Source organism: Ornithodoros turicata, chromosome 2, assembly GCF_037126465.1.
Source record: "Ornithodoros turicata isolate Travis chromosome 2, ASM3712646v1, whole genome shotgun sequence".
Taxonomy (NCBI): Eukaryota; Metazoa; Arthropoda; class Arachnida; order Ixodida; family Argasidae; genus Ornithodoros; species Ornithodoros turicata.
In genome coordinates this window covers 91,931,340-91,944,144 of record NC_088202.1, presented here as the reverse complement: position 1 = coordinate 91,944,144, position 12,805 = coordinate 91,931,340, and the positions used below count along the sequence as shown (strand labels likewise).

The 12,805-nt window shown below is 46.7% G+C and overlaps 1 protein-coding gene across 1 annotated transcript in view; it reads left to right on the top strand.

The window, feature by feature from the left end:
- LOC135385779 (uncharacterized) overlaps positions 1-12,805 on the top strand; it is a 91,557-nt gene that overhangs the window by 45,896 nt on the left and 32,856 nt on the right. Inside the window, exons 4-5 of the mRNA XM_064615292.1 lie at positions 12,120-12,209; positions 12,276-12,341. Coding sequence (XP_064471362.1) covers positions 12,120-12,209; positions 12,276-12,341 — 156 coding nt within the window. The remainder of the gene's footprint in view (positions 1-12,119; positions 12,210-12,275; positions 12,342-12,805) is intronic.

The following is a 12,805-nucleotide window of genomic DNA, read 5'->3' as shown; positions in this document are numbered from 1 at the left end:
AGCCGGACTTCACTCCTCTTCTTCTTTTTCTTCTACCCCATGGAGAATGGCCATTAGCCACAAGGGAGATTGGCCACTCCTCTTTCTCTTTGAACATCGCACCACCACTTTCTTTTCGTCGATTTTTCTTTACCTCCTACTAGAAGTGCGATGCTGATTGCTGCTCTTATCATTTCTTCAGGATACTGGTATAAGAATAGAACGGTTGTACAAGAAAAATAGATAGCTTATTCTCCCGACCTAGCATCTATGCATTCTCACACTTTTGGAGCTTCAAAAGATAACTTGGGACCATCGAGAGACGGTGAAGCCAAAAATGTGGTGAATGATTGGTTGCACACACGCCCGAAATACCTTCCTCTCTCTCTCTCTCTCTCTCTCTTTTTTTTTTTTTTTTAAACAGCATTCACGCTTTAGTGCACTAATAACATCCGGGAGATTATGTTGAAAAAATCGGCGAGTATCACCAACATGAAGTATGCATTTGGTAAGAAATCATTTGCGGTTTTCACATGGATTACTCTCGTATAGACAGAAAATATCCCATGCAGCACCAACCAGCACTTGCTGATTTATTTCACAATTGACTACTTTCTTAAAGGATAACTTACTCCGACATAATCTCAATACTATGTACATATTTCTCATGTGTGTATGAATCTGTCATTCTTCCGTGCAATATGCTCTCATTGGAACAGCGATGTTCTTCCGCAAGCACCTATCACAAAACTCTAGAAGCTTGCTTTTTCTTTGTCCTTAAGGTGCTATGAACTTCATTGAAGGTAATCCCCTGTATCAAAGTAATCTGTATCCCCTGTATCCCTGTATCCCCTCAGGCATAATGTAGCCTATCACTTGCGAATTAGTGCGGTCGTCCCTGTATCGGAGCTCGATCTCTCCAATACCCTCCTGAAAAACCTATACGTTGAACACCGCAATCGCTCTCGAATCAAACGGGACACTTTCCCAACAGGTTAAACTAAAACATCCTCTCATCATGCGAACCGAATTAATTCTCACGATCCAGTCGCACTGCCGCTAGGCCTAGTTTCGCAGTTTCCCCCCGACGTCACGCACCAGAGATGGGGCACCAAGATACTGGGCTCTCACACCTCTTGAACCTGTCGCATTCCAGTCTCCCTGTAAGTATTTATAGCGGCGCAGTTCACAAAACGCTGACACCAGACGCAAAGACAATAGCCCTATGGGACGATACCGTCCAGAAGTCGTCGATGGCGTGCACCGACACCGCTTTGATAGGACGCCTTTCGCGTTCGGTGTGTCGGTGCTCATATCTGCAGAAGACTTGTCTGTGCAGTAGCCCACGAACAAGAAGAGAAAAACATAATAAAGAGAAGGACGTCGTAAATGTTGGGCCATTGTCTTGGAGGTGGATCCGAAAGTGGTCAGGGGATGGCACGGGATTGTCGTGCATAGCGTGAGAAAGGATATTACAGCGGGAGAGTGCGAGTAATGACCTCCTAACTGTGGTGTACCCACGCTGCTTCGACTTAATTGGTGCAAGGTCGACAACGGGGACGTCTAAAAGTCAAAATTATTCCTGCGAGTTCATTGAACAGCTGCGCAGGATTGAAGCCAGAGTGCTACAGGGTCAGAATGAATGATGATCGTCGAAAGCGGTCCTCTTGACCCCAAGTATGGGGGACACCGTAGAGTGCAGTGTTATCCCGAGGAGCAATCTCCTTTTGTCTTCATAAGAGCAAATGTCGACAATTACTACATAACCGAACTACCCAATGAGCTGTTGTAGGCGACGATATACATGCTCTTGACTCTTGAGCGTGCTCGAGCCACGTGCAGATTAAAAAAAGACGGCCTATCCATCCAGGGGGACCGTAGTATGTGTGGTGCTGTTTCGTCACGGTCGGCTTATGGGAGTTCGCCGCAGAGTTCATCAGGGCGAATCATCACTGGCTAGGAATAAGCTAATCGACCACCAAGTCAACGCGCATTGTGCACGTTTAAATTAGTCAGTCAGTTTCTTTCTCTCGTTTACGTCACCGCAAACTTTCAGCATTTTAGCGTAGGAACGCTCTTTGCACAGAGATCCAACGACCCCAGACGCTCCGAAAACACCAATCAGTCTACAAAGGGACGTCTTTCGCGTGAAGGTCAATGCTAATTGCCAAGTACCTACGATGACTAATTCACTCACGCATAAGTTTAGTTGCACGGCAAGAGACTGCCGCTTCAACAACGAACCCGGACATGCCTACTCATCAACCCTTTCTTTGTGAATGGAGCTACGTTGGGGGCCTCAGGGCATCTTCCCACACTTGTGACACGTATTCAAATGCAAACAGTTGCTTAACCCTCAGGGAAACTAACGAACAGACTGTTGTTATACGTTTCTTACCTGCGCCGCACGCATTGAGATGCTGGCTTCTGTTCTCTTCTGTTGAAGCGGAACCTCTCTCAGCGACACTGTTTGCATTCCTGGTGCGTTCTTCGCTGCCCTGACCACATTATATAATCACAAAATGACAATGAGTCGTTTTTTTAATTAGGGACACACGCAATTACATGCGCACAAGCTGTCCTCAGTTCAACAGCAACCATTCAAATTAGAAGTTCATCGTGCACAAACACGGGGCGAATATGAACTCAACGCGCTTGCTGGGTTGAATGCTTTAGCCAAATCCCAAGCAAAATGCAGGGCACGAGTGCTCAGAGTACATGAAGCTGCTAATGCTAAATTGAAAGTAAGGAAATCATTAACAATAATGTTTAAAAGATGCCCTGCAGACAAGTGAAGCCCTGATAACTTATAGACGAAAAGTGAATGAGCTATTTAATGGACCTTCACTATGATATTTGTAAGCATGTATTAGTAGGAGTCACTGTGGTCATGCATGTAAGCACCCATGATATTAGAAATATACGTTTCATAGGAGCACGGAAGTGATATTTAACATGGTCCAAAGTGCATCAAGAAATCTAAAAGGAGCCATCATGAGCAATATTTTCTCCGTGCCGTGTGTTGTCACTGCGCAATCAAATTTACAAAAACACCGAGAGAAAGAAGCCATCTGCCCAGCCAGATCTCCTCGCGTGACGTCAGCGGAGCAGCTCGCTGCGTGGGGAGCAGTAAATTCTCATTGGCCACAGATATTTCTACTGCTACTGCTATGCCGCTGCGGGCGCGCCAGCCTACATCGCGAGTCACCTGATCGACGCTACCATAGGGGCAGCGATCATCACGAAGTAACTTCGACCTCCCTCTCTCAATAACATTCTCTTTTAAGGAGTGGAGTGCTTCTGGAGGGAATGCAGATAACAGTAAGGCTCCCACGCGCTACAGGTCAGCTGCGCTCGTCCTTCGTTCGCAAGGGCTCAACTGTTGTTTGTTGCAGAACAAGCCGAAGTCAAAAACGAAACATTCATAGACGGACATTTCACTGCTCCATGAAGGATTCCGCGTGCGCAGCGGTTGTTTGCAGTGATATCCGGTAGTCTTCTAAGCCATCCGCCTGCTCGTCCACGCGCCTCACAATGATCACCCCTGCGACATGCAGTTATCTGAAAGTATGAGATACCAACAAATTGAGCGTATACGCCTTCCAGTATTACACGGGATTTCGCCATCCTCCGAGTCCAAGCTTCAGTGTCTTTTGGCACGTAGCCTTCGTGTGTGCCTGGGCGTGCCAAGAACAACGGATACTTGTTTAGTCATGGCAGAAGCGAGAGAGACTCCGCTTGCTATCCAGCGCTTTAATGAGACGAGCCGTCACTATCTCCGTTTGTTGGCTCATCACCGGCACCACCCTTTACTGCTGAAGCTTTCCCGTCGCAGGAATAACAAGTTCAGGCCCTGCATTCAACAGCTAAAGCCTCACCTGCCACGTTTTCAAGTTGAACCCCAGGCGCGTCCAACACCACCTTGGACCCTCCCTCTGCCATCTGCTTCACTATCCGTTCCCGGGCTGCAGAGAAAGGATGATGTCGCTGCAGGTGTGTCCAAGGCGCTCACACTGGATATGATGAGCGAGCTGTATGCAGGCTTTACTCCTGTTTTTACGGATGGCTCGTCCACAAAATCCAGCTCTGCATGCGCCTATATTATTCCGTCCGAAGACATAACTGGTATCTTCCGTCTCTCGCATCTGACGTCGTCAACATGTGCTGAGCTACATGCTTTGCTCTTTGCCATGCGCAAGATCCTGCAGTGTTCATCTCGGCCATGGGTCTTCTACACAGACTCGAAAGCTGCTATCCAATGCCTCGCAACAATGGGCATTCGAGGTCCTCTCGCGTCCATTGTTGCTGACGTGCTTGAAACTTACAAGGAGCTGCTAGACCTGGGCCACTGCGTAGTATTACAGTGGGTACCTGGTCATGTCGGCGTACCCGGCAATGAAGAGGCCGACCGGGCGGCCCTGCGGGGTCATCATATAGCTTCAGCCCACTCTATCATCTTGCCCAAAGGTGATCGTCAGGCCCTCGTCCGTGCTCTCTCTGCAGACAAGACAAGATCACAGTGGCTGCATGACATTACACCCTACTCTCTGCTCCACGCAGTGGATCCTTCTCTTTCACTGTCGCTTCCTCATCGCCTTCCGCGACACTACGCATCCCTGCTTCACCGCATGCGGCTGAATGTTGCATTTACACCAGTTATGAGGCAGCGTCTTGGCCGTGCGCCCTCGGACCTTTGTGCAGCATGCAGTGTGCGTGCAGACCTGCACCACCTACTTATGGACTGCCCGGACTACCAGCGGGAGCGTGCGATATTGCAGCACGAACTGCATGCGATCGATCATCGCCCCTTTACCATAGGCAAGGTGCTGGGCCCATGGTCCAGTCCAGCTCATACACGCCAAGGTCTGCGTCACCTCTGGGACTTCTTGTCATCAACAGGCCTCTCCACCCTGCTTTGATTACCGGACCCCTTATCATAATCATCATCATCTCTCATCACGTACAAGTGGCACTGGGGCAGCGCCCAGCCTGCTGGCCGGCATCAGCCCCATCTCATCATCGTATCTCTATTTGTGTGTGTGTGTGTGTATACGCAGAGCAATAGCAATGCGTTGCCGTACGTAATACTGAAGGAAGACTGTAGGTCTGGACAATTTCGAAGCACGAAAACGTGGTCAATAGCTCAGATCCGGATCATCGTCCACACCCATTGCAATTTGTGGGTAAGATGCATCTTCTCGATTGCCGAGTGTACACTCGCGCAAAGTGAGCGAGCCGAGGAGGAGCTTTCGTTCATCGTCGGCTGCTGATTGTTGGCTTGCGGCAGCGTTGTATTACTGGCCTTATTCTTGTTCCTCGTCGACCTTGCCCATGTCATAAGATGGATCGGTGGCTAAGGTAGACTCGTAGAAAAACAACCAGTTATTAGTGTAAAAAAGAGAGCAGTTTATGTTCTTCGTTTATATTTCCTTTTTTTCTTAGATGTAGCGCTTATAGTTGTTGAGTCTCTGCGCGGATGACACAGTTTGTCTTATACCTACACGTAATCTGCGCGGATTCATTTTGTCTGTCTGTCTGTGTGCATGCGGCTGTGTGGAGATCGCGTCATCACACTCGTGTATTTCCGGAACCGTGCAACGTGAGATCTAATATTATTGGCACTGCCCCGCACCTACGCACCGCTGTTCGCTCCAAAAATATTGTATTTTATCGATTGTGATACTTTCACGCAGATACCTTGTTTTATTTTATCATTGTTTTATTTGACGACGCACAACTGAACTTCTAATTGGTGGCCCTACGAACTCAATGGAGCCCTTCCGTGCGCAGTTTTCTTTTTGTGTTGCAATGAAACGTTTTCACTATCACTCTTTCTCCTAATTTGGACTGGGGCAACCATGTTTGCAATAGTGCATGGGACGTTTGTAATTGTGTATGGGACCCAGCGACCTTAAAGATCAGCCACCTTCAGAAATAAATCGCTTTGACGCAGTCTCGTCCGACCGAAATAAACATCCCTGGCGGTATTCTTTTGCGTAGAATTTGCGTCTTTCCGATCGTTTATGTGTCTTAATTACGAGGGGCGTTCAAGTCAAACCGGGACTTTTCATTTTTCGCAAAAGTAAAATGAACTTACAGGCGAGAAATCAGTTTTATTTTTCAACGTAATCTCCAGCTGCATTAATGCACTTGTCCTAGCGTTTCACGAGGGCTTGGATGCCAGCAGCGTAGAAATCCTTACCGGCGCGTAGCAGCCATGGTCGGACCGCATTCTTGACCTCGTAGTCGCAACTGAAGTGGCGGCACCCAAGGGAACGCCTTCAGTGGCCCGAATAGATGGAAATCGCTGGAGGCGAGGTCTGGACTGTAAGGGGGATGTGGCAGCAACTCCCAGCCAAGTTCCTGTAAGGTGCGTGTCGTGAGATGCGCGGTATGCGGGCGTGTATTGTCCTGTAGGAGGTGGACTCCTTTGGTGATGAGGCCCGACCGCTTTTGCTTCAGCGCCTTATGCGCATCCCTGAGAACCTGGCAGTAATATGCACTATTGATGGTACCACTGGGCAGAAAATCAACATGAACAACGCCAGCCTTGTCCCAGAAAACTGTGGAAAACTTGGATGTTCTCAGGAACTCTGCCACTGGGCTCTGAGCCGCCCCTGCCGGGATCGTCCTGCACTGATGTACGGCCGTCTCGGAACCGTTTGCACCACTCAAACGCTTTGCTGCGGCTAAGTGTATCGTGGCCATACTGAGCCTGAAGTCTTCTGTGAATTGCAGATGACTTTACGCATTCATTCACGAGAAACTTCATGACAATTCGCTGTTCCATGAGCGCGCTCACCTTGTTGTCGGTCATCTTGTCCAGCACGTGTCTTCTGCTTTGCACAAACTTTGGACCACCACGTGGTGGACGCGAAGGCCTGTCGCGTGTGAAAATGACGAAAAAGAAGTAGCGCGAGCCATTTGTACACTCAGGAGACAGAAAGTCCCGGTTTGACTTGAACACCACTCGTATTAATAAGTTGATCATTTTTTTACTTACTAAAAAATAAAGTTGACAAATACAACAAGTAATTAAAGTAAATTCAACGCACAAAAACCTCATATGGGACTCTCAAAGGGAGGAATCCCCATAAATTTTGTGATTATTTTTCAGCACCCAGAAACAAAAGCGAGAACACCTTCTAAGTGAACCTTCTCGTCTGTTGCTACCGCTGATCCAATTTTTCAAAAGTCGTGCAGTAAGCGATCCCTATCATGCATGAACCGGAAGGTGGGTCAAGAACCTGTTCTTGCCGCAACCCGCTAGCTGTCACAGTTGCGAGACGCATAGGAACGTCTTGCGCCTTCGTGTTTTAGCATACCCCATGGAGACGTCGTGCATTCACCAAGGTAGAAACAGAAACTGCAGTTCCCGCTGTTGTGTTGTTGTGTCTCCGTCCTCTCTTTGGCTGCAAGTTTTTACTCATGGTCGTGCGTAGCCCCAGACCTTGTTTTCTGTTCTGCACTTACTCAAATTCGTCGTACCGTGCAAAGGACGAAAGTGAACCGACAAGTCGTCCTTCATCGTTTTATGAGATATAATTGTCTATTGTTTTCGTAAAACCATCGTGTGGTTAGTCAGTTGGTCTTCATCACGATTAGATCTTTAGTCTAGAGCCCCGCACTCGTCGTTTCTTTCGTTTCGTATCCTTGTCAATAACACATGCTTTGCTTCTTTAGCACAACTACATAGTCCTTTTTCCCGTTTGCCAAGATATGCGCGACGTAATAAAGTGCGGTTGACAACAGTACACACACAAACAAAAAATCATACAGTTACGAAAACTATAAAAACATGTAGCGATAACAACACTACAACACAAGACCCGGAGGACATAGATCGTGTCGTCGTGTCTACTCCTCCGTCATCGTGCAGTGAAGAAGAAGAAGAAGAAAAAAAAAAGAAGAGGCAATGCGTATGACAATGAAATACCCGAAGCAGCTTCGGAAAGCGTCTTGGAAGAGACATGTCGCACCTGAACATAGCAAGTGATGCTGGATCGGCATCGATCCAGAACGCCAATATTGCACCGGGGGGACTAACGAGCTCCCGTGTATGCACTATGCACTATATTGGTGATGTGTGCATGAACAAGCCACCTAGAAATTTTCTCGAAACTCGCCTATAGTACGCTGCGTAATATGGGAGACCACCATATAGTTGACATGCTTTCACCTCATTGAACTTCTATGCTGACAATAAAGTCATGGAGATGTGAGTCTCGACGGCGTCGGGACAGGCTACTCCAGTACATAGAAATAGAGCAACAACGGAAAAAGCAAACCAAATGCAATCTAAGTTGTCCTATATGGTCTCATTGGTGTCTCAGGGTGTCATGGCCATGGTGGTGTCATGGTCTCATTAACTGGGCTCATGCATTAGTTGTTTGTTGTCATTTGCTTTTTGATATGTCTCTTGGACATCTCCTTAATATTTTATATTTAATCTAGTATTCCATTGATTTTTACATGTTGAATGATGTGACAATGAATGCGACTACGTGTGATGACAACTTGCTAAATATTCATGTGACGCCAAATAACCGCGTCACATAATTCGTAAAGCTAAGAATTTTGCCACCCCCAGTTCTTAAAACCTCAGTTTCAATACGTGCGCATTCACAGTTTGGGTCATTGTACTCTATTCTAACAACCTTTGCCTCCGTGCCACACAGGGGTATATTGTCCTGATTTGAAAAAGCAGTTCTAGAATCTAATTACTTCATGGATACAGTCCCCCCCCCCCCCCCCCGTGTCTCATCAAGCCACCGACGTATCACGTGCGGCACGGACGTTATGTTACAACAAGCTTTCTAAAGTACGATGTAGCAGCTCGTTTGTTACAGCTGTAAAAAAGCAGTTTCCATACGAACGCAGCGCCATAGGAACCGCAACATGTGCTGAAAACATCTAAAACAAATCGTGTCAAGCTTCGTTAAACGTAAATCTCAATGAGTACTACGGCTACCCATCGTGCATAACAGAAATACGCGCCCACATGAGTTTACAACGAGATTTGGCCGAGGCAGACCACACTTAGGGACGACACAGACATGTAAGCCTCATACGCCCGGAAATCAACGAATGCAACAACTCAGGGAAAAGAGGCGCGGACGCCAGGTTCGATTCCTTGCGTCAGCGCCTCTTTTCCCTGAGTTGTTGCATTCGTGTATTTGTTGCATTCACATGAGTTTGTTCCGGATTCAACGCCACAAGCGCCCCATGCGGAAGCTACAAACAACTATCGACAGAGTGGCGTGTTTACGTCGGTATAGCGCATAGGAAATGCATGCAGACGGAAGTGTGCGTGGTCGTATTTATTTTGTAACGCAGTGCCTGATAACGACGATTTTTTTGTAAGGTTTCCTGCTGTAACTTCTTCACTCTGCGGCAGCGGAAGTATGTCTGTGAAGTAGGTATCGCGCCACGGGCGAAAATGTGACTGGCCTTTTATAGCATACACCCTGTACATTTGCGACCTGTGTACCATCTATTTTGTAACGGTCTTCTTCGGAAATTTTCACAAGCATGATGCTCGTGGTCCACTAAAAGAAGAAGAAGAAGAAAAAAACCTAATGTAAAGTAAATAGATCGGATTTAGTGACGTTTTTTACAATCTTGTTCCGAGCTATTGCTTTATGTAGTTCCTGCCCTTATCATCGGCTCTGCTGACTAGTTTTTTCCCTGCGTTTTGTTCAGTCTCTGTAAGGCAAATGTCGGCATAGTTCCCTAGGAAGTCCCAGAACGCCCGAGCAATATGCCGCCATATCAGTAGGCTGAGCGCTCCATAATAACACGGTGCCTGCTAACCAACCGACCAAATTTCGAGAAGACGACGACAACGCGCTGCCTGGGATTCTTGAAGATGCCACGGCCTACTACAGAAGGTCGTAGCTATACAGGACATTCGGAGATAGGCACCAGCATAATTTAGCAGTTCATTATGCGATGTTTCCTAACAACGATCCGAATTTTGTTCCATTTCAAAAAAGAAAAAAAAAAGAGTATGTCTGTTGTTAAGGGGCCTTCCAATTTACCGTCCGTAGTGATCGTATGAGACCAGCATCGCACGCATACCCATTTTTTCTGCATCACAAAGAGGAGCGTGACACCAATGAAGAAATACGAGAACATCTGCCGCCGCCAACACCTGTCGGATTGACCGCGAGGCGTCCCCACCGGAAACGTCCCTTTGCCGCTTGGCTGCACAAATGGCAGAGGTCCGTCCTGATTCGCATACATGCCCCAGGAAGGCTAATGGCCTGTCACATCACGAGGAAGTCTGTTTCAACACGACGGCCCCCATAGCTTCTCTGTGGTAAAAAGCGATGCCTCGAACGGCGACAACGCTTTAAAGATATACATCTTCACTCTGCTTCATATTCGATGCAGCAAAGACAGTGCTAATCACAGAGCCATAGTACCGTGTGCGTTAGCATTATGTGTGGCCACTTAATCGTAAATGCATTGCGGTGCAAGGACATCGTCGTGTTGACTGTTGGTAGGTTATATCTGGGGTATCACAAGGTTGCGCAACAACTGACACGCCGGGGGCGAAGTACGCGATATCTCTTCAATCTTCTGCTCGATCTCACGTGGCACTCGGGCATGTTTGAATACACAAAAAGCGCGGGCTAGAGTATGGTGCGTAGGTGCATTCAACAGTCCCGACAGCACGTGTAATGTGCCTATGTTACTTTCCGTAGCTCGTTTTCGTTTCTTGCTGGAAAAATACGACAGTATTCTCGGTGTTCTCAAGGCAACTGACCTTCTATGTTTGTTACCTGGAAATATTATTTTTTAGATACAATAAAAACTGGCGTTGGACATTGGAATCCCCAACTCTGCAGGGTAAGGGGTTAAACAACATAATAATGATGCGAGTGTGGCTGGCGAGGCAGTCCTGCACGTTTTATAAAGTACTGAGAAAGCCCATCAATTTCAGAAAAAGGGAGATCTCGGTCAGGGGTGTGGCAATGGGATATAGTGCCGTCCCCAACAAGGTACTACTAAGTACAGTACGTTGAAGCACTTTTCTCGCGACAGTGCAAGAGCCACCAGCAGCTCGCATTTTTGAACATGAGACGCGAACATTAGAAGCATCTAACGTCTTGTAATGGCAGCATGCTGCAGATCCAGCGATGATGCCCCCAATGTGATCATCACGTTGCCATTGTTGCGAAGCGTTAAAAAAAATGAAGCACGCTACCGTGCACCAACAGAAAGGAATAGCTGCATTTTTTCAGATTTTTATTTCGATTGGCTGGTTGCGCTGCCTCTACTCAAATGCAATACATGCTATACAATATACAACACGATAACTATACAATAGCTACACCACCAGATTTATTTTTACTTAGTTATTTATCTTTTCACCAAAAAAAAAACATGGTAAGGATGAAGCAGGCGGACGTTAGAATTTGCTTCATGCAGAGTCCTATAGTCGATGTTGATTTGAATGACACGTACATCGGTTTGCTCTGCGAAACGCACTCTGACTTGATTTATTTATCACAAAGCAGCAGACAGGTAGTTTATGTTAGCGGTGTAGTTTAGCAGTTTGTTGCTTGTAAACCCAGTGCGACAACTTATGCATGTGACTGATCGCGTCTAATATTTTTACTTTGCTCGCAAAATCACTGTAAAATTTACGGTAAAAGCGCTCGGGGCGACGTCTGGTGGGAAACAACCCCCTATTCGTCAAGCAATGGGCCCGAGAATGATTTGCTGCTGTTGATGGCTACAAAGCCGACAGGTAGCAGAAGTTTCTTTTTTTCTTTTTTTGTTCTTAGACCCAGTGTTATGCGCTTGCAATGTAGTGTTGAGGCCTTACTTGACGAACAAAACAAGTTGGTGGCAGTTTTGACACAGTGTTGCCAATAATTATCAGTTTTTATAAAAAATACAATGAATGCAATATATGGGACGAAAATTGTGACGGAAAAGTAGTGAGGGCTAAGGCTGTCGAATAGATGAATTTTCCGAGATTGCACGAAAGTCGCGTAACTTAAATTCCGTGAGTGCGGTAAGAAAAGTGCCATACTTTATAAGTCGTTATTTCGACTCCAGGGCCAATCTTAGCACGCGAATGCAAAAGAAAAAGAGCACTAAATGAACCTTCTTTATATCACTTACAGTTGTTACGAAACCACAGCAGACATGGTTCCCGGCCACCGGACAAGGTGAAGAAGGACAGAGAAAAGTCTAGCAAAAATCAGTCCACCAATGTAAGCTACCATACTTTGATCTTTTCCACAAATTTCGAGGGTTAAGTCCTTGTTTATCCGTTACAGAGTAGCTCGAGGGTTACGACAGAATCGACTGAAGTTCAATGCGATGGACTGCCCGGCATAGAATCTGTGAGTGTCATATGTTAGCCTTATGTAGACATATCCACTTACGACACACACCTCGAGAAGGCACCAGCTTCGAAAAAGCGATACCATTGCCATGGGGTAGGTCGGACGAAGCTTAGTTTCGGTTTTCGGCCGCAATCCTACGCTATTTAGAAAACTAAAAAAGCAAGAAAGCTAAAAAGGGAGACCGTTGCCATGGTGTAGGATGAAGCTTACTTTCGGTTTTCGGTCGTAGTCATATGCTATTTAGAAAACTATGAAAGGGGCACTGCAGTCCAAAAATTTCTCCTTGCGGAATGAAGGATGCTGTTACCTTGAAAGCAATATAAACGGAACAGGGTAGAATACGATGAGGTTGAAAGCCTTGACGGTCAGGACATCAGGGAGTACACTAATCCTGCAGCGACGCTGGCGCTCCTCCGCGAGTGACGTCATCCGAATCATCTCTGTAATATTTAATCTTGGCG